Source organism: Anabrus simplex, chromosome 8 (assembly GCF_040414725.1).
Source record: "Anabrus simplex isolate iqAnaSimp1 chromosome 8, ASM4041472v1, whole genome shotgun sequence".
NCBI lineage: Eukaryota > Metazoa > Arthropoda > Insecta > Orthoptera > Tettigoniidae > Anabrus > Anabrus simplex.
This window is the reverse complement of record NC_090272.1, coordinates 77199030-77224930: the sequence shown is the minus strand read 5'-3', so window position 1 is coordinate 77224930 and position 25901 is coordinate 77199030. Positions and strand designations below refer to the sequence as shown.

General features: G+C 39.5%; 1 protein-coding gene across 1 annotated transcript in view; it reads left to right on the top strand.

Annotated features, from left to right (window-relative positions):
* DCTN2-p50 (dynactin subunit 2) overlaps positions 1 to 25901 on the top strand; it is a 108909-nt gene that overhangs the window by 67545 nt on the left and 15463 nt on the right. Inside the window, exon 8 of the mRNA XM_067152287.2 lies at positions 12743 to 12848. Coding sequence (XP_067008388.1) covers positions 12743 to 12848 — 106 coding nt within the window. The remainder of the gene's footprint in view (positions 1 to 12742; positions 12849 to 25901) is intronic.

Below are 25901 nucleotides of genomic sequence, written 5' to 3'. Positions count from 1 at the left end.
TTGCCCGTTCCTCGAAGAAACTATTTCCTGGATCGACCGTCCATAAATTTCAGTCCCATCAACGCTAAATCCTCGATTGCATGTTTTTTTTTGTTTTTTTTTTCAAGAAACTGTATCTCACGAAAGGACGGCAACGGCATACTTGCGGATCTTCATTGGGGTAATTTGAGGAAGTGCTGTACTGGAAAAGCGGTTGGCGGTGAACTTGCACAAAGGACCATCTTAGCATCGCATTCAGGTGGTATTGTTCAGAGAATCCTTGGAAATCATAAAGCAGAGTGTGTCCACAGCAATAGGAAGGAGACAGAGCGCATTTCGAAAGCTCTACTTGAAGACAAAACGAGCTTCGTCAAATACTCGTACTTGCAAAACGTCTACATTATTGTCTAAGGTTACATGTTTAATTTTTTACTTTTTTCGAGTGTATTGCCGAACAGGTTTTTGGCACTTCACTCAGGGCACTGTATAGTCACTGGGCTTTCAGACAGGAATCGAAACTGCTCCTTCTTAAATAACACAAATTTAGTACTTTAATATCGTATACGATTATGTTATCGGGACCAGAACAGATGTTAACACTTTACATACATAAAGCCATGAGAGGTTTTGGGATTGCCTATTACTGTTTTGGTCCTAATATACTGGGAATTTCACGTTTTTGTGAAACCGCAGTCTTTTTATTTGCGTACGTTACATTTAAAAACTTTGTATCATTTCACACTCGTACTGACTTGTGCAGCAAGTGCGCTTTCCAGCTGAGCTCAAGGTCGCGAATAACCATAATTTCAGAAGTGTTAATGATATTTTTTCTCTTTCCAATTTGATTGTGATTAGTGACGGGCAGTATTGAATATAATGCATTTGAGAACTTGAAGGTCGATACATTCGAAACCACATTCTCAAGTTCAACATAACCTTTAAAGGTCAATGGAGGCCTAATTTACATGGTACAAGATTTCCATAAACTGACTACGAACAGTATACCAGTGACCAAATTACAATGAAAGATTAAAAAAAGGGATTTCGCCATCATGTTGGGCACTTTCGTATCTAATGTAATTTATTTTATTAGATTAGAGAATTAAAAACTGCTTGTGGTCGATCGTTGTTTGGCTTGGCGTTATGGGTATTCGATTTTTCGAAGAGTTTGGCTGATCAAAGTTGCTAAACTTAAAAAAAGTTTTCAGAGGAAACTGACAAAGTTTCCCCAGTAAAACTGAATGTAAAGTTTTGCGATTTTTAAGTCGCATACCGGTAATTAATGTTTGAAGCCGGCCCCGCAGTCTAACTTGCCTGCCTCTCACCCGCAGGGCCCGGGTTTGATTCCCGGCAAGGTCAGGCATTTTTACTTGGATATGAGGGCCGGTTCCAGGTTCACTCATTCTACAATTACCTTTAATTGAGGAGCTATTAAATGGTGAGATGGCGATCCCAGTCTAGAGACCCAGGAATAATGGCCGAGAGGATTCGTCACACTAACCATGTGTCACCTCGTAATTTGCAGGCCTTCGGACCGAGCAGCAGTTGCTTGGTAGGCGGAAGGCCCATTGGGGATGTAGTTTTGGTTTGGTTTAGGGGTGTTTGTACAAGGGTTGGAACTTAAATAGTGGCAACACTGCTGTGGAGACGCTATGAAACGGAATCTAATATTGTTGCTGATAGCACATGTTGGTTACATACCTACCTTACCTCAGAGCAAATGGACTCGCCCTTCCCACATCATCTGCGTGCACACAAGCGAGAGAAACACAGTCACTTGTGAGCTAGCGGTCTAACATAACGTTGTCACTATGTTTTCCAAACAGGAACAACAGAGTTGGATCAAGATTGAATGTACCAGGGGTCATACAGCACGACAGACCGGGCGAGTTGGCCGTGCGTGTAGAGGCGCGCGGCTGTGAGCTTGCATCCGGGAGATAGTAGGTTCGAATCCCACTATCGGCAGCCCTGAAAATGGTTTTCCGTGGTTTCCCATTTTCACACCAGGCAAATGCTGGGGCTGTACCTTAATTAAGGCCACGGCCGCTTCCTTCCAACTCCTAGGCCCTTTCTATCCTATCGTCGCCATAAGACCTATCTGTGTCGGTGCGACGTAAAGACCCTAGCAAAAAAAAAAAAAAAAACAGCACGACAGTGTCATCAAGGTGTTCAAGAGGCTTGCTGGGAATCTGCATTGCCTTACAGAACAGTTCCACTTGGGTAAAAGCCTCAACGATGGTCGGCAAACTGTGGCGGACATTCATCGGGCAGGTCGTCCTATGAGTGAAGAAGTGCGCGCTCTTGCCGCGTTTCTGGACAGTGATCAAAACCAGACCATTCGTGACCATTCGCTTCAGAACTGTTGCAGAGATTCCACAAGCAGTAGACTGTTCCATTCGCACCATCAACAGAACAGGCTCTGCTAAAGGTATACTACGACCTCCACATCGCTGGCAATGGGTTATACACAACGCTGGTGACTACATTGAAGGACAGTAAAGGTTGCTAACATGTAACTCTTTTGTATCTGTTGTAAATAAATAGTTGCCACTATTTAAGTTCCAACATTCGTAAGATTATAAGTATACATATTTCATTTTTTTAATGTTTAGCGAAATTGTTGACGGTTCATTCATTCCCGGATTTTCTGTTTTCCTGTATTGTACCTTTTTGATTCGTGGTCCCTCCAAAAACGGAGAATCGAGGTTCCACTGTACAACTTGACAGAGTTTGAAGAGGTCATTTTTGTGCATCGATCACAAATTTGTGAAATTCCACTATTTTGGATTCTGCTGCCACCTTTTGCAAAATCCTAGTGCAAGTGAGCATCGATAGTTCATGTCTCTTCATAAATCAGTAACACCAAGCGTGTGTTCCCAAGAAATCCACAATGTTGTATGTGGCCGTCCATCTCCTTGCTTCACAGATGATCATTTTGTTGTGCAGAGAGGTGCCATTATTTCTGTGATTTGTCACCCATTCCTTCATTTCTGACTCTGGAAGAGGCCATTGTTCAGCATGCATCCTAAGAGTTAGGGGCAGCCGTACCTTATGTGCTGAAGTGTTGCAGCACATTGCCTATTTGAAAAATAAATTACTTTAAAAATATTATCTACAATCAAATACAGTCAAAGATGTCAGCCAAAGTATAGGAAATCATTCAACTCCCCTCACAACCAAGTAACTAGTCGTCCGCTCCACTCCGGGTGGCTGTGCGATCACAGCTCAGCGAGAATCTCTAAGCTTTTAGCCAGAAACCAGAAACTCTGTCTTTTGCGCATGTGTGCCCAACTTTTCCGATAGGCTGTGGAAACAACGGCCAAGATATCACTTCACAGCAATTCTTCGTCGACCACAGAGAGGCAGCACTTGCATTACGACCGAAATGACAACGTGGCAGGTGGCACCCTCTTGACTCGGCGGTAGTATTTAAGAGGGGATCGCTCAAAGCAAACGGGAAAACAAAATACTGTACAGCTGTTCCCGCCAGATCTTTTAATACCAAAGATGATAGAATACTCCCAACTTGCCTATTCTATAGCCACATTTGTAAATCGATGAACTATAAAAATTGTACTTTTTATGTTGTCAAAATAAGGACATGATATTGTGATTTTCTTTAATTAAAAATGTCTAGTTTATAAATGTCATGGAAAAAACATAACATGCAATTTTGCATTACGACATTGCTGGTTTTATTTCAGTGATGTTGGTAACATTGGGAAGTTCTGTTTTTGTGCGCTCACAGCGTCTTTGCTCACAACAAGTGTTTGAGTTCGTGAATATTTTTCTCTTGCAGGTGTTATTGTGTCTTTAATTATACAGGGTGAAGCGTAATTCGCGCACTCGGGCGTCGCAGCGCGACTCCTCACATGCCAGCAATAAAAAAATGTCTCTTACAAAATTTCGTCTTGCGAGTATATCCGGTAGAAAACGGACGTTAAAGAGTAGCAATCTGGCAACACTGTAACCATATGTAGGGTAACTACCGCTGTCAGCACGTCCCCGTCGTGTTGTACAGTTGGTGCAGTGGGTAGAGTTTTTGGTTGCCATGCAGGAGGTCGATGGTTCGATCCTGGGTTGAGGCGCATCTTTTATTTGCTAATTTCCATCTGACATTACCTACTGTGATACAGTAAGACACCGTTTCTAAGGTCACATGTATCCTACATTTACAACATAATAATAATAATAATAATAATAATAATAATAATAATAATACATTGAGATACGTACTAAACAGCATACGGTTACCAGACGCAACACGCAATGTTGAAAGGCAGAATTATTGGGACCATGGTGATAACACATACAAATTGTAACCCAGTTTGGACATTATTCGCAGAGCACGTTGCTAGGCCTACTGGTAACGTAAGGCCCTAACGAAATGTAATGGATTTGAACGAGGCAAGAATAATAGTTGGTACTAATCTATGGGACCATTGGAGGAGGATACAAAGAAAACAGGTTTCACATGTAGTAGATGAAGTGGTGCGAATAAATTCACGCCCACGACGTGGAAAGGGCGCCTTTCAAAGCTGACCAATGAAAACGATTGTTCGTCCATTTCTAGGATCGTAGTATGTAAGTGCTAATGGTTTCTAGAGGACCCACTGCAATCGCTGTTGACGATTAAGATGCCAGATATCATACCACCTGGACTACATTTACGAAATAAAAAACATACGCCTCAACCCAGGATCGACCACTCGACCTCCTGCATGCTAACCCAAAACTCTATCCATTGCACCAACTGTACAATACGCGGAACGTCTGCTGACAGAGGTAGTTACCCTACATGTGGTTACAGTGTTGCCAGATTGCTAATCTTCAACGTCGTTTTTCTGCCGGATATACTCGCAAGATGAAATTTTGTAAGAGACATTTTTTTATTGCTGGCATGTGAGGAGTCGCGCTGCGACGCCCGAGTGCGCGAATTACGCTTCACCCTGTATAGTTTTTTTATGATGAATGTGTATATGTCTTGGGGTTGTTTGCTTGTTTGTTCAGTGTGAAAAACTCAGTGGAGAGCCTCTTGAAAACCACATACCAGTATGTTTCTGGGGGGGGGGGGAGATTGGTTATAGCACATAACTGACTTTCTGCACCAGACGCCACTGCTAAGAGTGTTTATTTTTTCTCCAGGTTCAGCAAGTGATTTTCTTGTTTCACCATTCACATATCATATTCCCAGTTGGTGGAGATCCAAATTGTCTTTCTACTTTCCTGTTACCATGTAATTTAGCATATTCCACAACTTTTAATTAAAAATACGATATTTCAAGTTCAATATCAAATTAATAGACTTTATATTTTAATGATCATCATCAGGTACAATTTAGACCTACTACACAGGTCTTCCTCGGCCATTGACAAAAGTGAAATGGACAACTTGACAATATCTAGAATAATGAAAACATCAAAAAATGAGTAAAGGGGATAAAGCTGAAATATAAGTGGTTCACAAACCGTTAATGTATGATAAAAAGTTAATAAAACAATACTGTGGAGATTATACATAGATTTAGTTTATATATGAAGATCATTATCATCATCATCCTTTAACCGTCTCCAGTCGCCCATCGTTGTCTATCCTGGTATATTTCTTCCTCCTCAACTTGGTGCCGTTCCACTCCTCTTCCATCCAGATCCTGCTTTACTTGACTAATCCACTGTTTCCTTGGTCTGCCTCCAGGTCTTTTGCCTTCCAGTTCCTTTTCTAGCCATTTTCTTGCTGCTCATTTGATCCATCCTCTTTACATGGCCATGCCATTACCATTTACGTCTTGATATTCTTCCATTTTCACTTAGCGACTGGTTTACTGGTGTATTATGACAGGTATCTTCATACTGGATCTTATCTCTTCTTGTTTTCTGTAGCATTGGCCTCAGGAAATTCATTTCTGCAGCTTAAAGTCTGCTAATTATCTTTTTTTTTTTTTTTTTTTGCTAGGGGCTTTACGTCACACCGACACAGGAAAGTCTGCTATTATCTCTACTGTTGATTGTACAGGTTTCAAGGGCATATGTAGTTATCGGCTCGAAATATACCTGATAAAGAGTTCTCTTTATACTTAAAGGTATTTGGTTATCCCATAGAAGAGACCTAACTTGATAAAATTGTGCTCCTTTTTCGACTCTGTTAGTGATTTCAGCAAAGGACCTTGCATCACTAGTTGCAATACTAACAAGGTATTGAAAATGATTAACGTTTTCTAGTTTCTTGCTGTCCAGTTAGATGTTAACCTGTGGGACTTGCCTGCTGGCTTGCATAACTGCTGTTCTTGTGTGGCTGATTTTTAGGCCAAACTGTTTAAACTGCTAGTTCCAAGTGTTTAATTTCTGTTGAACTACTCCTGTTCCTCGCCAAATCACATCATCTGCGTAGATTAATGCATTGAATTCCTCATTAGATTCGTTCTTCACTCTCTTCATTACTTCATCCATCACCGTAATGAACAGGAGAGGTGACAGTGCTGCCCTGTTGCACTTCTTTATTTGTAGTGAACCAGTCAGAGCAGCCATCTCCTATCTGGATACAGCTCTGGCAGTCGTTGTACAACATTTTTACCTTGTTTGTAAGATATACTGGCGTGTTCCTTCTTTCCAGACATTCTCATATTTTGTCTCTTGGCAAGCTGTCATATGCCTTTTCTATATTCAGGAAGACAAAAATATCTATCCCCTTTTCCCAGTTTTTTTTTCCATTTTTTTCCAACTTGTTCCTCTTCAAATTGTCATTCAATAATGGCCCTTAATCGTTATTCAGTAATTTTCACCATCAACTTGAGTTTGTGTGATAGAAGTGTGATTCCGCTGTAGTTGCCACATTTTTGCTGGCTTCCTTTCTTGAAGAGGAGAACGATGATGACTTTTGTCCAGTCTTCTGCGATCTTCCCTTCTTTCCAGATGATGTTCAGCACTCGGTATAAGAACTGAAGTCAATGAATCCCAGCAGCTTTGATCATGTCTGTACTCACCTGATCTATGCCTTGTGATTTACCCATGCTCATACTCTTCAGTGCATTTTCCACTTCTGACCAAAACAGTGGTGTGTCACACACTTCTGGCTTTTCTTGTCCTTTCTCCTCTAGATCCTTTCCATTATAAAGCTGTACAAAAAGATTCATCTCTTTTTGCGTGTCCTTACTGTTCCATGTGATAGTTCCATCTTCTTTCTCTAGAGCATTTTTTTGGACTGTGTATTTTTTTTTTTTTTTTCTTTTCGGAAATCACCCAGAACAAATCGAGCTGCTTTTCTTTGGGTTTCTTCCCGTATGAATCAAGTAATCCTGGTGAGGGTCCCATACACTGAAACCATACTCTAGTTGGGGTCTTACCAGAGATTTGAATGCCCCCTCCTTTACATCCTTACTATAACCGCTAAACACCCTCATAACCATATGCAAAGATCTGTACCCTTTATTTACAATCCCATTTATGTGTTTACCCAATGAAGATCTTTCCTTATATTAACACCTGGGTACTTACAGTGATCCCCATAAGAAAAATTTCACCCCCATCAACACAGTAATTAAAAATGAGAGGACTTTTCCTATTTGTTAAACTCACAACCTGACTTTTAACCTCGTTTATCATCATACCATTGCCTGTGTCCATCTCGCAACATTGAGGTAATTTTGTAGTTGCTCACAATCTTGTAACTTATTTATTACTGTATACAGAATAACATCATCCACAAAAAGCCTTATCTCTGATTCCACTTCTTTACTCGTAACATTTATGTATATAAGAAAACATGAATGTCCAATAATACTGCTTGGAGGAATTCCCCTCTTAATTATTACAGGGTCAAATAAAGCTTCACCTACTCTAATTCTCCGAGATGTATTTTCTAGAAATATAGGAACCCATTCAGTCGCTCTTTTGTCTAGTCCAATTGCAGTAATTTTTTTCAGTAGTCTCCTATGATCCACCCTATCAAATGCCTTACATAAGTCTGTCGCGATACAGTCCAATGCATGTCAAACTGATTGGCCTGCAATTTTCAGTTCTATGTCTATCACCCTTTCCTTTATACACAGGGGCTACTATAGCAACTCTCAGTTCATTTGGTATAGCTCCTTCATGCAAACAATCAAATAAGTACTTGAGGTATAGTACTATATCCCAACACATTGTCTTTAGTATATCCCCAGAAATCTAAACAATTCCCGCTGCTTTTCTAGTTTTCAAATGTATCTTACTGTAAGTATCGTTATCATAGCTAAATTTTAATACTTCTTTAGTATTAGTCACCTCCCCTATCTGGACTTTATCCTTGTAACCAGCAATCTTTACATACTGCTGGCTGAATATTTCTGCCTCTTGGAGATCCTCGCATACACACTCCCCTTGTTCATTAGTGGTTCCTGGAACGTCCTTCTTGGAACCTGTTTCTGCCTTAAAGTACCTATACATACCCTTCCATTTTCCACTAAAATTTGTATGACTGCCAGTTATGCTTGCCATCATGTTATCCTTAGCCAACTTCTTTGCTACATTAAATTTCCTAGTAAGTTCCTTCAGTTTCTCCTTACTTCCACAGCCATTCCTAACTCTATTTCTTTCCAGTCTACACCTCCCTCTTAGTCTCTTTATTTCTCTGTTATAATAAAGGTACAAATGTGTTTTCACATTCCTCAGCACTTAACACCTAGGTACTTACAGTGATCCCCATCCCAGAGTCTGTTTACATTTTTATTTACCATTTTCCACTGATCATAGTTAGTTTTTAAAAACTCCCTCGTGCCTGTTTTATCAGCCATATGGTACTGCCTAATAGTCATACTTTTAAGACCTTCCTTTCTATCACATTTATTTTTAATTATGACAAAAACAGCTTCATGATCACTAATACCATCCATTACTTCGGTTTCTTTACAGAGCTCATCTGGTTTTACCAGCACCACGTCCAGAATATTCTTCCCTCTAGTTGGTTCCGTCGCTTTCTGAATCAGCCGCCCTTTCCATATTAACTTCCTGTCGTTCGCATTACCTTCTCAATTGACATTTGGTAAATTGAGATCTCCCGTTACAATCACATTCCTTTCCATGTTGTTTCCCATATAGCTGATTATCGTATCGAATAATTCTGAATCAGCGTCAGCGCTAACCTTTCCCCGTCTGTACACTCCAAAGACATCAAGTTGGCTATTATCTTTAGAAGTGAGCCTTACACCTACAATTTCATGTTTGACATCTTTAACTTTTTCATAACTTACAAATTTTTCTTTCACAAGAATGAATACTCCCCCTGCTATCTTTCATGTCCTATCTCTACCATACACACTCCAATGCTCGGCCATTTGCAAAATAATTTTTCAGGGAACATATCGTCCTTGTGCATTTAAAATGTAATACAGTAGAAACAATCTAGTAGTAAATCTGAATTGCATCACTATAAGTTAGTTGTTTTGCATTTTATTGTCAAAAAAGTAAAAAAAAAAAAAAAAATGTTTGATTAAAATACTATATTGTTTAGGAGTAACCACCATCATAGGAACGCCTAGTTCGAGCCAAAAAGTACTTGTTTCCCAATGTTAATTAACAGTTAAAAACATTGTTATATGGCCTAATAATACTGTATAGGGACAGGGTCCTTCGCGACTGTTGCGCCGGGGTTTTTTTTTTTTTTTTTTGTAATAACGCAGAATTCTATCAGACCTCTTGTCTACTAGAAGACAAGTGTGTGTTGGTACCGGTATTTCCTGGCGAAGTTTCCGATAAGCGATAACTTACAGCCTTACGTATTTCAAATGAGAACTCATAATATGTAGGTGGTGAATAAATTGTACACTGTCTCGTGACCAGGTTGTCAAAATGCCGATAGCCTACCGGTAAGCCATGCGTCGTTGATATACCGGTATTATTTATTTATACATTGTGCAACATCTTGCAAATATGACTGTGTTGACAAATTGCCCATAAATCATACACGTATTTAATTTGTGCATTCATGTGCAACTTACATTGCAGTTCCATTTACCTTTTAACCAGATTGGTGAACAAAATTTGGACATGCGATGATAATGCGATTAAATATTTAAAGTCCGATTTTTGTATTGAAAATAAAGGATGCGACGATTACGCGGTGGCGACGATTATGCCGGGAAATACAGTAGAGCTTTCTTACTTTCACTATAGTCTAACAATGATCTCTTTACTCTTTCTCCATTTTTGAGAACTTTATAAAACCAATCTTTGATTAAGTTACGTCCTTCTCTGCTGCTATTACTTAAATTTGGCTCAATCAGATTTTCAAAGCTCATTTTTGTTATCTAACACCTTTCAGAATCTGAAGAACTCTGTGGTCATGAACCAGGATCCCTAAAATCAAAGGAAAATTCGGACGTTTCTTGAAGACCAGTTGTAGGGTCTGGACGAGATAATTCATCTTCACCTGCTTCACCAGTAGGACTGAGTTTCTTGCAAAGTTCGACATGTTGCGTGCCTTCCTCTCTAGCTTTCAACGTCATCTAACTTATTAAAAGCCGGGATTAAAATTCAATCAGTAATATGATATATTACAAAATGAAGTATTAAAAAAATTGTCGTGAAATCCGATGAAGCACAATTAATTCAACTCTTCCCTAATGTGCTATAATTTAATTATTGAAATAAAAATTAATATTTACTTGCCTGATTTTTCTTTTGAGCCTTCTTCTCCTAATTTTGGTGTTTGTGACAGCACATAGTTTTCTTTCTTCTTTCTTTATTTGGCAAGTTTTCTATACTCTGCTCCACTGAGTTGTTTTCTGCCATCCATAATTTGGAAACTGATGAAAATGCAGCTCAAAGTGTACTAAACAATTCCATTTACCAAATGCTGATAAACGGTAACGTGAATAACTAACCAACACTCTGAACACTAATAACTAAATACTAAATGCAAATAAAATAAAACAACTGTCAGTTCCTATCAACACACGCAGACAACGGCAGTGTACGCAGGCTGCATGTGTAGCCGTCGATAAGGACAACGATGACTGCAGGTGTTTAATTTATTGTTTATTGGAAGCAGAGAGGAGCATGCATGCATGCGCATGGGGAGAAAGGGGGTGAGGTAGATGAGATGCTCGCGCATCGCGTCAAGGTCAGACTGTTTTCGAGTCCCCGACCCGGCTGCCAAGCGCTCAGGGTACTAATTATTCATATCAGCAGTAGGCATAACAGTATAAGACTCACTCCAGACCCATGAATTACGTTAATTCTTGTATCGTTTCTTATAATGAAGAAAGTAACTTGGTATACAGTGTCAATGTAATACAGTTGATGAATTGGGCAGCAAAATTAAATAAAATTAAACAATATTAATTGTGGTATTATTATTTTGAAAAACTTAAATAACTTATTATTTTTTAATAAACTTTTCAAATTTCACCGCCGTCTGAAATCTGCCACCCGGGGCACATGCTCCCCCTGCCCCGCCCTAGTTTCGGGCCTGGATACATAACATCTTTTGGGAAACCCACATCTCAAAGGTATTTATTCTCCTAATAGTGTTTCATTTCCGAGTCCATGTTTCAGCGCTGTACAGAAGCACTGAATATACCCTACATAGCATCTCCCTAAGTTGTGACGTGTCTCCAAGCTGAGGCTTCTGTCAAACAGTCGATTCCTCATTTTCAGAAGCTTGCATGAGCCATTTCTAACAAAGGCTAAAACACCTATATTTAAATCACTAATTGCATTTGACACACACAGAGTATTAACCAAATTTCAATATGTATTTTGTCTCTACGATAAGACGAACACTTTCAGCAGCCGATCGTCCAACAATGAAAAATTTATTTCCTGCACAGTCTACAGGCCATGTCATCGTTAGTGTGGAGCCAGCTCACTGGTGTGTGTGCTACAGTGTTTCAGAAAAAGCATCACTATATTACCTATGTAGAAACAAATAATAGCACAAGCATTACATTAATATTTATTCCTTCTGGTTTCTTCAGAATCTTGGAATTGAAATGCCCTGATGATGGCTGCTTCTTTGGTTAACTTGTACGGCCAGTAATTGTTTTTGAGTCCCATGCTACATAAATGTCCTAAATATGTAGTTCATGTACTGATTAATTCATCCAGTTTTGTGTTCTTTAGTACCTCCTCTAGAGCTATTTCCACTTTCTGAATTTCATTCTGTGTTATTTTGTGCTTTCATCAGTTGTTGTAACTTGCTTGTCTGTGATCACTTGAACAGCCTTTTATTCTGTATTATGCTACACTAATGCCGTTAGGGTTGTAGCTACCGGGCAAGTTGGCCGTACAGTTATGGGCGCGCAGCTGTGAGCTTGCATCCAGGATAGTGGGTTCGAACCCCACTGTCAACAGCCCTGAAGATGGTTTTCGTTGGTTTTCCATTTTCACACCAGGCAAATGCTGGGGCTGTACCTTAAGACCACGGCTCCTTCCTTCCCACTCCTGGCCCCTTCATATCCCTTTTTTGCCTTAAGACCTATCTGTGTTTGTGCAATGTAAAGTAAATTGTTAGGAGTGTAGCTGATTGCAGAGTGATATTTTGTACACCTATTGCCTTGTTTGCATTGCTGTGCATTTCTGGAAATTCCTTGATAATTGTCTCCAGAAGACTCAAGTTCCTCATAACAGTTATGTTGTAGTTAAGAAGAAGAAGAAGAAGAAGCATCACTAGAACTGTGTTGTAACTTGTTTAAAAATCGCCAGCACCAGCAGCAGTGTATCACCAGACATACCCGTATACAGTAGTGCCAACAAGCTCATAATTTTTACTCTGGTTATCCTCTTACAGATAGCTGAGCTTTATGAGCTAGTGAAGAGCAGCAGTGAAGACTTGTCAGCCCTTCTCCCACAAACATTGGATAGGATGTTAGCTTTGGAATCATTGCATCAGCAAGGTAAGTGATAGATTGGCATCTTTAACCTAGTCCAAAAAGGTATGGGCTTGGAAGAGTAGACATTTTTAATGCACACTTATTAAGTATTCTGTGATTTAACTTTTAACAAAATTAACAAGACAGTACCCAGGATTTTCATTTATTTATTGTGCTTCTTTTTTTTTTACACACCTACATTGGAGCATTTGAATCAATCCATATACATTTAAGTCTTCAGAGTATTAGCTAGAGATTTGGCTTTGAGCTTCCTCTTCTCCCAAAATTTTGTCATTCTTTCCAACCTGCTTTCCATTTGTTTGTTAATTATGGTGCATTTTTTTTTTCCCCCAAATGTTTTTAGTATAAGTCTCATGTCATTCTTCCTCAGAATCATCTCTTTGCCTTCACTTTGTTGCATTGTTATATCTTAACTCTTGTAAATCATCCTGGTTCTCTTTGAACCAATTGTTCTAGGATTTATTTTTCCAAAAGTACAGAGCGATCCATATAAACCTCAACTACTTTAATGAGTCATGGCATTTCAATCAGTAATGGGACAACTTTGGGAGATAATACACAATTGGGAGATTACATACATATATACATAAGATAAAGTCCGGTGATCCACGGGGCACAAATTTTTTTAGATTAATCGGTCAGCAAAGAAACTGGTTACTATACTTTGTTGGGAGATTCCTCACAGCAAATGTTGGAAGTGCCCTCCACCTGCATCCATACACAACTGTACTCATTTCACCATATTCTGCAATGTTCTGTGAAGTGTATCCTTGCCAATGTTGCTTATTTCACGTCTAATCGCCTCACGGAGTTCAGCAGTTGTCTGAGATTTATTCTTCTACACTCTGCTTTTAAGATACCCCCATAAAAATAAAAAAAGTTTGGCGAGGTTAGGTCAGGTGATCGGGCTACAAATTTTCGGAGATTATTCAGTCATCAAAGAAACTGGTTACAAGTTGCATGGAAACTATGACACGTTGCTCCATCTTGTTGGAAATAACCTTCTGTCAGTTCGACATCATCCAGCTGCTCCACAAATGTATTGAAGATGCCTGTATAAACTGTAGTGTCTACATTTGTATCAAAGAAGCAGCTTTGAACATTATCAATAGTCTCTGCACTCATTGATGGTCTATGTTTACCACCGTCACTGTTCAGTACACCAGCTTCCTTACAATTAATAAAATTGTTGCCTTTGTTAGAACAGTCCCAGAAGCTGACAGCGCTCACCACACTCCACACTCCAGTGGTGTTTTGTGGATGATATGGGGGTTTGCAGCAGCCCAATGTCAGCTGTTTTGTGTGTTGATGTAACCTGACAGATGAAACTATGCCTCATTTGTAAACCAAGTTATGAAGGAATTTCTGGACATTGAATAATAAACCCCTGAAACCATCGACAATAACTCATTCGTTTCTCATTATCTGCTTCTTTCAATGCTTGCATCATATGCACTCTGTATGGTCACAACCCCGATTTATGTTTACAACTCATTGATGGTCTATGTTTACCACCGTCACTGTTCAGTACACCAGTTATATCCAGCTTCCTTACAATTAATAAAATTGTTGCCTTTGTTAGAACATCGCGCACATTAAATTCTCTTTGGAATGCTCGTTGTGTTGTAACCTATGATTCCGTTTTCCAGTATATTTTCTCAATAAAAACGGTCTCGAAGTGTTTACTGCATGTTTCTGTTACGACTGCCAGGTAAAGACTGTGAAAGAATTATTAATTTGCCAACAGTGCTCGTTAATGTCATGACAATCAACAAAATTGTCAACAATGGGCAGTGGCACTGATTCTCCCAGAGCCACTAAGATCATTAAAACAAATTTCCAGTTTCTACGGCCATTCAGAGGGAAATTCATCATCATCATCATCATCATCATTTCCCTTTATCCAGCTGTAGCCGGGTAGGGGCAAATATGGTTCCTCTCCATTTTCTTCGGTCTTTCCACCACTCCTCCTCCAACACTGTGTCCCAGTCCAGGTTTCTTCCTATAATACTGCGTTGGATTGTGTCCGTCTATCTCAATCGTGGTCGACCACGGCCTCTCCTTCCTTGCATTTGCATTTCCATCACCTTTTTTGGCATTCTTTCATCACTCATTCGCTTTATGTGCCCAAACCATCTTGGTCTGCTCTTCTCAATTCTATCATTCATTTTTTCCACTCCAATTTCTTCCCGGATTTTTTCATTCCTTATTTTGTCTCTTCTGCTTTTCTGTAACATACTCCTCAAGAACATTTCGGCTGCCTGTATTCGACTCTCATCTTTCTTTGTCATTGTCCATTAGTAGTTATGAGTACGTAATACATCTTGTACATAGTTTCCTTTGCTTCCATTGGCACATCTTTGTCCCATAACATGTTTCTTACACTATAAAAGAAACAGCTTCCAGCTTGAATCCTCTTACTAATTTCAGCATCCAGTCGGGCATTCTCCATTAATTCACTCTCCAGGTATTTAAATGTTTCCACTACTTCCAGGGGCTTGTCTGCAAGTCTAATTTGACCTTTCCCTTCTTTCTCCTCTCTAGTCATAACAAGGGTTTTACTCTTCTCTACACTTATTTTCAACCCACATTCTTCTATTTTCCCATTCACCACATCCAACTGTTCTTGAACCTTCCTGTCGTCTTCTCCCCAAATCACAATATCATCTGCAAATAACAGCATGTTCATTTCTCTTCCTCCATATTCTGCTTTTGCTGTTCTCATGATGTCATCCATTACTATGGTAAACAAGATTGGTGATAAAACACTTCCCTGCCTCAGCCCACTAGTTATTTTGAACCAACTTGTCCTGCCAACTTGTGTTTGCACGCAACTACAACATTCATTCCTTGTACATTGCCATGATCATTTTTATTAATCTCTGTCCAATTCCTTTTTGCACCAGACTGTCCCAAACTTTAGTCCTGGGGACACTGTCATATGCCTTTTCAATGTCGAATGTCATCACCATATCATTCCCGTACTCCCATTGCTTTTCCATTAGCTGTCTCATAATGAAAATGGGCTCTATTGTTGACCTTCCACTTCTGAAACCAAACTGATTTTCCAGTATCCGATTCTCAACCTTATCCTACTTTCCAGTATCCTCTCCATTATCTTAGCAACATGGGATATTATAGTAATTCCCCTGTAGTTCTTCAAAACTTTCTTATCGCCTTTCTTGAAAATTGAGATGATTATTCCTTTTTGCCAATCATCAGGGACCTCCTTTTTCTCCCAGACAATCCTGAGAACTCGTATGTCCATTGCAGGCCTACAGCTCCAGCTGCCTTTATCATCTCCACTGAAATTTTATCTATACCAGCAGTTTTTCCATTCTTCATCTTTCTTACTGCCAATTCAATTTCATTCAATGTAATTTCTTTATTCATTTCTTCATCGATTAATTGCCTTTCCTGGTCGTCCATTGAATGACTGTCATCAGTTCTTACGTTCAGTAACTTCTGAAAATACTCTCTCCATCTATTCCGTATTTCTTCTGACTTTGTTAGGGGAGACCGGGGCAAGTTGACGATGATAAGCTTTCTTTCGACATTCCGTCGGAAAATGGCGTGTTTTACGGCTGTGTTGACGTGATTATTACTGCGTACCCTTTCGTGAAACAGTACTGCAATATTCAAAGTTCTTGTTTAAATAGCTTTTTCATAAAGTACTAAAGTTTATAATTATGTAAATTTCGTCATCTTGCCCCGTGCCCGGGGTAAGTTGACGAACCTATTGGGGTAAGATGACGAGCATTCTTCTCAACTGTTTCATCACGGAACTTCACTGAAATTTGTTCAACACACAATCAACACGTGGAGTAACTTAATTTTAATAATGTACTGCACAAGGACATACATTTCTAAAGAACATCAATTTGAAAAATGTTAAAATACTTTAAAATAAATTGAAAATAACTTTCAGAAGTTCCTGCTAAAATTAATAACTACTGTGCACTACATTAAATACAAGAACTCTAAAGAAAACCGTTTTAAACTGGAATATACTCAGCACATATCACAGAGAAACCGTCAACTACCTTCATAACTGAGCAGTCTTCATGCCACCACACTTTACAATTATCATACACTGATCCAGTCTTCATTTAGACGATGAACATAGGCTAATTTTATTCACTGTTCTTCATAATATATTTCTGTTGTCACTGCTGGAGAGCAATTTCCTCATCAGATATTTGTGGGTTGAATGAGTCAATCGCACAAGCTTCAAATCTTTCAATGGTGTTGCTCATAGTTGCATTACGAGACATATGAGATTCTTTGACAGCATGCATTGCGGATATTATGCTTACTTCATCCCTGTCCCGTCTTCCGTCAAAAATTTCTAGGTATTTCTGTAATTAGCTTAAGGATACAGGTGACTACGTGTAGCCTATACCTGGCTTAGGGTAAGATGACGAATTCGTCAACTTACCCCCGTCATCCTGCCCCAGGTTGCTTAGGAAGCGGTTTGTCGTTATAATCGACAGACATCTTACAATCAAGATTCAGTTAACACTGAAGTAAGAAATACATTGACATTTAAAGAAAATAAAACAGTTAATTCGTATTGTGAGCACACTAGTAGTAGAAGCTTCCTGCACATACCTCAGATATTTTAGTGCGACAGCGCCAGACAGAAACCCCTTACCACTGCATGTCTCAGATTGAAAGGAATTTACTTCTATGTGTAAGTTATACGTGTGAGATATCGGGCCCAAGGTCACATGGTAGCCAAGTTAGTGAACAGAATACTACAAAAGTTATGGTTGATCCGTCATCTTGTCCCGGTCTCTCCTAATATTATGCCGTCCTCATCCTTCACAAACCTGGTGTTTACTTGATCTCTCTTTTTGTTTTTTAAGATACCATACAGTAATTTCTTGCTGCCCTGCATATCATATCTCAATTTCTATGTGAATAAGGCCCAGCTCTTCCTCTTTTCTTCCTCCACTACTTTCTTGGTCAAATTTTTTGCCTCCACATATTTTCTTCTACTTTCTTCAGTCTTAGATGTTTTCCATGCTTTCCATGCCATTTTCTTTTCGTTCACTTTCATCTTTACCCTATCATTCCAACAGTGTGTCTCTTTGTCCTTCACATTTCCTGATGTTCTACCACATACCTTTTCTGCACATCCCACCAGTGCTTCCTTAAATCTTTTCCATTCATCTTCAACACTCCCCACCTCCGTCCTGGGTACCAAGGGTATTATTTCCCTTTGAAATTCTTCTTGTATGCTTTTCTCCTTCAACTTCCATACTTTAATTCTTTTCTCTCTTCTTAATGGAGGTTTTTCAGTCTTTCCCACTTTTAATTTTCATACTACAACTCTATGATCTCCACCGAAGGCTTCTTCCGGCATAGCTGTAACATCTACAAGGTTCTTCCGGTGTTCTTTCTCTATGATTATATAATCAATCATGGTCTTTGTTCTTCTGTCTCCCCAACCATACCTTGTAATTTTCTGACTGTTCTTCCTAAACCAGGTGTTTCCAACAATCATTTGGTTCCTCATGCAAAAATCCACCAACACCTCGCCTTCTGGGTTTACCTTTCCATATCCAAAGGGCCCTACAACATCTTCCTTTCCTTGTCTTTCCATTCCCACTTGTGCATTTAGATCTCCCATCAATATCACTTCCTTATCTTCTATCTGTCTCTCCACTTCCTCTAAAAAGTCCTCCAGATGTTCATATGTGCACCCGAGGGAAATTATGACCTATTAAAGTATTTCAGGTTTATGTGGATCGCTCTGTAGTTGAATAGTTGTTTCACTAGTCTAGTTTCTGGTAATCTTTATATGTGGCAGAAAAAGGCAAATCTCCATTTTTTTATTTTTTATATATTTGCGTTGTGTTTATTATTGACTTTCTTTTTTGCATATCTGTTGCCATTAAACTGAAACAAGAAATAAATTGGTTCAATCTATTCAATACAAGGAAAATAAGAAATGTAAACTTTACATTCTTATTTGATTAAAAGCAGGACCGCTTTCGACCACTATTCTGGGTCATCATCAGCCGATTAAATAAAACAATGCATAGGAAAACAATAAATAAAGGATGTCTTTCACTAAAAGCAGTTCAAGAAGCACTATAACACTATGGGAATTAGCACTGCATGATGTAAGATCCTAAAATCTAGAAAAAGTCCAAGATCAGTCATTTAAATGAAGCAAGTTGCAAGTTCTAGATGAGCAGCATAACATACATAATGTCCGGCACTGTGCTTCAAAATGTTTATGAGAATTGGTAAATAGTTCATTGAACAAGTCTGCAAATACTGTTAGGTGTGAAGTTATAATACAATTTAATAAATTTGAAGTTCTAAAATTAAGAGGCGGCCGGAGCTGGAACGGCCGGCCACCAGCTCAGTAGTTGTTGTAACATGGGTCAAAAGTTTGTAAGAGTTTTATAAGGAAACGGAACAAGGTAAAATTATTTTGTTTTTATAGCGCACGGTAGTCTGTGATACACTTTTCATTAGTGCAAAAACATTTCAAAAAGAAATGCAAATATAGTTATAAAATGGTAATTAAAATAATGAATCTCCATATGAAATTGAGCTCTGAACCGTGGTTTTCCTAAACTTGTTTCAAGTCAAGATGGTGTTCAAATTGGAAGCAAACTATACCGTAGCGAAGTTTATATTTTTCTCTAAGGGGCTACTTTAACATACTTCAAAATTAGGGTTTCTTTATATATTTAATCGTGATTTTAATAAAGCTCTGCTTATTGACTTCCGAGTGTCGGCCGAATTCTAGTGCTGGTAGTTCAGCCAGTTTCCGTCAGATGCCGCAGCGCCTTGTCCTTGAAGAGGGATGATGACAGATTAGCTCTTACCCACGCAGGGATGTGGTGAGCGAGATCTTCAGCTGTTATCAGTCGTTTCCTCACCCTTGCTTCATAACAAGCGGCAGTGGACACGCTGACAATACTTTGTTACTCGCTGGTTGTGGTATGACCTTTCAATAGCACGTTATATCTTGTCGTGTTTTATTATGCCGTATCTTTTTACCGAGTGCAGTGGAATGGCAAAATGCTTGATTTGTAATGAGACATTAAACTTTATTAAAAATGTTAACACTGGGCGAGCTGGCCGTGCGGTTAGAGGCGCGCGGCTGTGAGCTTGCATCCCGGAGATAGTGGGTTCGAATCCCACTGTCGTCAGCCCTGAAGATGGGTTTTACATGGTTTCCCATTTTCACATCAGACAAATGCTGGGGCTGTACCTTAATTAAGGCCGCGGCCGCTTCCTTCCAACTCATAGGCCTTTCCTATCCCATCGTCGCCATAAGACATATCTGTGTCGGTGCAACATAAAACCACTAGCAAAAAAAAAAAAAAAACATTCATCGACATTATTCTTTAAAACACGCCGAAGAATATGACAAATATGTTGGTGAAGAACACCATGAAATTGCGAATGAACTTAGAACAGCTGCCTTATCTGAGGTAGATGTTATCCGACTTTATTGAATTGAATTGTATGATGTTGTCTTTGTTATATTAGTGACGCAATGATGTTTACTATGATATAGATGTTGATTCCCATAGGGAATCTGAAATATTTGTCCTGAATGAGTAAATTTATAATACCAATATAAATGGTCCGTTATTGGACATTATAAATTTTCCAGCTAACTCATTCCTCGTTGCCAGCGTTTCGCCCTCGTGTGCTAGGGTGGGCTCATCAGTTGGTACCTAGCACACCTACCAATACGCTGGCTAGTGCATACCGTGGAGGCCACTGCGTAGACTAACTGGAGCCACCGGCAGTGCCAATGCACTAAGAGACTTTGTCTCATCAGCAAAAATTGATGCCTGCTTGACCATCAGATGATATAGATGTTGATTCCCATAGGGAATCCGAAATATTTGTCCTGAATGAGTAAATTTATAATACTAATATAAATGGTCCGTTATTGGTAGGTGTGCTAGGTACCAACTGATGAGCCCACCCTAGCACACGAGGGCGAAACGCTGGCAACGAGGAATGAGTTAGCTGGAAAATTTATAATGTCCAATAACGGACCATTTATATTGGTATGATGTTTACTATTCAAACTAAGACAATTAACTTATTTTTATTGGTAATTGTAGGTCGGAGGTGAATCGTCAGTTCGAATAAGCTACAACATATCTCACTAAAAGAATGGCTAAATGGCGTAACGTTACAGAAAGAGATGTAGTAATGGTTGAGAATCCGCATACTGAATAGTAGTTGCTACTAATGTTTCTGTATTATCTCTGTGTGTATACATTTATAAAACTATTTTAAGGTTTAGTAGAATAAGAATAAGTTGCTATAAATATATGTTGTTCCTCTTTCAGTTGTAGCCTATTACAATATGGGCAGTGGCGGTTCTAGATACTTGAAACCCGAGCTCGATAGCTGCAGTCGCTAAAGTGCGGCCAGTATCCAGTATTCGGGAGATAACAGGTTCGAACCCCACTGTCGGCAGCCCTGAAGATGGTTTTCCGTGGTTTCCCATTTTTACACCAAGCAAATGCTGGGGCTGTACCTTAATTGCATCGATTATTTCAGAAACAAGTCAAGCGCCAAATCTGTCATTTTTGGGAAAATGAAAGAAACTGTCTAGCATCAGACAATATGTTACGGTAAGCAGGCCCCGATTTACAAATGGGCGGACTGGGCATTTGCCCAGGGCGCCAGTTTTTGAGGGTCGGCGGCTGGCGGATCGAGTAATTATGGCCTGCGTGAATTACGTCTTAAATTCATTTCACTCGAATTACTTTTACATTCCACAAATTATTCCAATTATTTTATTAGACTATATAAAACACTTTAAACTATTCTAACTTTAAAACCTGAATTTAATCTATTTATTTAAATTTTATGAAGAAAACGTGTCTTATTTCTAAAATTATTTACTTACATACAAATTATCAAACTGAACCAACGGCTTTTTAAATAACAATAAAAACAGCCTCATTCTTATTTGGCTGTTATCTTTATTTGGCTTGATAACTTTAATTATGAGAATTAACTGTATTTGCATAATGTGCTGTTTAAAAACTCATAATCCTGAAAGCTGTAATATTTAATTATTTTTTAGAACGAGCAGAGGGGCGGGCAGCTAAATATTGTTTGCCCAGGGCGCTAACTACTTGAAATCGGGGCCTGACGGTAGGGGTTTTAATATTTTAGCTTGAAAGTATTATATCTCTTATTAATTTCTATCTAAGGATAAATATGTTGTGCTTATTAACTTTGCCGTAAAAAAAAACCGGAACAAATTTCCACTTTACTGGTTTCTGAAATAAACGAGTGTTGCAAACATATTTTTATGGGATGGTTCTTGAATTTTGAAGGGATTTTGTCATAAACCCCATATTTGTTAAAAAAAACATATTTTAATAGGTTTAGACTGTATTGCTGATACAAAAGGATGAAATCAGCAATGCCTGCTCATCATGACAGGAGGTAATCAATCCGCATAAACAAACTCCACAGCACATTCTGTCTCTGTAGTAGGCCATTGTAAAATGCTGTCATTAAAGTATTCATATTCCATCAGGTAAGGTTTTAAGGCATTTAGTTCACGTATCTTCTTGATATTGATGGGCACCTAAAACAAACAATAACAAAGAATAATGTAGGGCTCAGACCAGGTACTTCCTTGTCTGAGTCTGAGTAAGAAATATAACCTTCTCCTTTTACCCTTGCATTCCGAATAATATTACGTGTGTGAGTTTGTTTGTCTACCACTCCTAGTTTCCTTTTTAGATACAGGTTCATCTTCTGATTTATTTTTGCTACAGTAGTGGCTTTACGTCGCACCGACACAGATAGGTCTTATGGCGACGACGGGATAGGAAAGGCCTAGGAGTTGGAAGGAAGCGTTCGTGGCCTTAATTAAGTTACAGCCCCAGCATTTTCTTGGTGTGAAAATGGGAAACCACGGAAAACCATCTTCAGGGCTGCCGAGAGTGGGATTCAAACCCGCTTCTGAATTTTCAGACATATCACTTCTTCTTAATCTGTTTACCGTCCAGGGTCGGTTTTTCCCTCGGACTCGGTGAGGGATCCCACCTCTACCGCCTCAAGGGCAGTGTCCTGGAGTTTCAGACTTTGGGTCAGGGATACAACTGGGGAGAATGACCAGTACCTCGCCCAGGCGGCCTCACCTGCTATGCTCAACAGGGGCCTTGTGGAGGGATGGGAAGATTGGATGGGTCAGGCAAGGAAGAGGGAAGGAAGCGGCCATGGCCTTAAGTTAGGTACCATCCCGGCATTTGCCTGGAGGAGAAGTGGGAAACCACGGAAAACCACTTCTAGGATGACTGAGGTGGGAATCGAACCCACCTCTACTCAGTTGACCTCTCGAGGCTGAGTGGACCCCGTTCCAGCCCTCGTACCACTTTTTCAAATTTTGTGGCAGAGCCGGGAATCGAACCCGGACCTCTGGGGGTGGCAGCTAATCACACTAACCACTACACCACAGAGGCGAGACATATTACTAAGAATATAAAAAACACTGCACTGAACAAAAGAAACACTTTTTGAATCAGTTGTTCACAAAACTAGGAACATGCGATTCCAGAAACACAACAATGACAACAAAAACAGATGAACAGCTGGTTATTCTGGATTCAGAACAGTAGCGCCAACGCAAAGGTACCAGCAGTTTATCGCAGAAACCAACCAAGCGGTGTCACTTAACTGGTTTCTGAACTAAATACGAAATTCAACGTAATGCCTGACTATTATAGGACGACGTTTCTTGACTGGTTTCAGCACCAAAATGTGCGTATAACTCATTTTTCCATTTTTTGGCACTTGACTGCTTTCTGAAATAATCGATTCAATTAAGGCCACGGCTGCTTCCTTCCCACTCCTAGCCCTTTCCTGCCCCATCATCGTCATAAGACCTATCTGTGTCTGTGCAACGTAAAGCAACTAGCAAAAAAAAAAAAAAAAAAAAAGAGATGTCACTTGAAGAAGAAGGATATATGAAAGTGAGGAGCCCGGCACAAGTAAGTGGAAATAAAGCTAGGACTCAGCTAAGGGCTCCGTGGTCGCCAACCCAGACTCCCAAGTTCAGAGCCTATGGGGCCCGCTTTATTCGCCTCTTACGACAGGCAGGGGATACTGTGGGTGTTATTCTACTACCGCCACCTACAGAGGGAAGTTGCAGTGCCCCTCAGCTGTTGCGTTCTTTACCAGCACCGTTTCCGAGTTTCATAACGGGTAGGTATACAAAACCGTCGTTTACAGTCCTTGTATTTCTTGGAAATTGGGTTATCCAACGTAACTGGAATAACTCACAGGTCAGATAGGTCATTCCGGTGAGCAGCGTTGCTATTGGCTAAAGCGCCTGACGTCACCGAGAGCGAGAATGAAGTGGTATACTTTTGAGCTTAGTAGTTACTCTAATTACACTCCTCTCAAGTCATGAAATACAGAACTAATGGATATTTAGATGCTGTAACATTTATTATTTAAAACTTATACGAAAACATACGACTTCAAATCCGTCTTTGTAAAGACAGACTCTCACAACGGCTCAGGAACGCAGGCCTTCTGCCCCTTGGCAGGTTTGATCCTGGCTCAGGGCGGTGGTATTGGAAGGTCGAGACGTTAAAGAACTCTTGCGGGACAACATTCCGGCACCTCTGCGTCTCCGAAAACAAGTTATTTGATCGAATTCAAATTTTAACACGATATGCAATGGGATGTTTTATACATTGTTTATATATTTCAGAACTGTTTGTTTCCAAGAGGAAAAAACTGTTACAAATTTGTAAGGCTCTTTTTTTTACTCACGGTTGTTGGAAAATTCCGTTCTTGGTCGCGTTACAATATTTATCGGATGTCCAAATCATCACTGTGTGACTAAAAAATTCGTAAATGAATTAACTTCTGTTATATCAGTTTGTATTTTCATTGGATAGAATTATATTATGTTTCACTGACTGGCCGGTACAGGGAAAGATGTGAGGCGGGGACGGGATTGATGCTCTACTTCATTTCATCATCGGAAACAGTGTCCGGCGTGCTGGCCTTTGGTCACAGGGGTCCCGGGTTCGGTTCCCGGCAGGGTTGGTAATTTTAACCATAATTGGTTAATTTCTCTGGCATGGGGGCTGGGTGTATGTGTCGTCTCCATCATCATTTCAACCTCATCACGACGCGCAGGTCGCCTACGGCTGTCAAATCAAAAGACCTGCATCTGGCGAGTCTTCGGACACTCCCGGCACTAAAAGCCATACGCCATTTCATTTATATTTGTCGGAAACAGTACCTTATTTTGACTGTTTTGTTCAGCACTAACCCATGCTCAATAATTTCCTGGAATGTTTCGCATTCCGTACAAATGTCAACACCATCAGCTCCGTGCAAGTACTGTATCACAACTTCCTGGTGACAGACTATATGACGCTGGAGGGTGAGAGGGGAATCGCTCGTTCGGCCTTGGCCTTTCGTACTGCCATCTATGCACCCGCGATGTAACTATCAGTGGAGTTAGTTGTCGACATCAACGAGACTAGTGGTGATATTTTGAAATAAAATGTGAATCTAGAACTGACTCCGGTCGCCTCTTAAATAGAAGTCGAAGATAAGTCACTTAAAGTGGAAGTAAGATGCAAGTTCTTGAAGAGCAGCACAACATACGTAATGTCCGGCACTGTGCTTCTAAATGCTAATGAAACTCGGTGAATAGTTCAATGATCAAGCCTGCAAATGCTTCTAGGTGCAAAAATATATAATAGAATTTAATATAATTGGAGTATATATTAATGTTTATAGGATCTTGTAAGATAGATTCTTTAGAAATGCGGAACAGTTGAGATAAAAAACAATATTGGAAACAAATGAAGAACGCATATGCATAGCGTGTTATTTCTTGAAGATAAGAGTTCAGGTCGTATTTGAGGTAGCGTAAGGTATAAATTTAAATTTGTAATGATCTGAACTGTAGGTGATATTATAGTATACAGTTGAATTAGGTTTTTTTTTTTTTTTGAGATGAAAGATGAAAAGAAAAGATAGGATATGGTAAAAAATTAGCAGGATTAGTAGAAG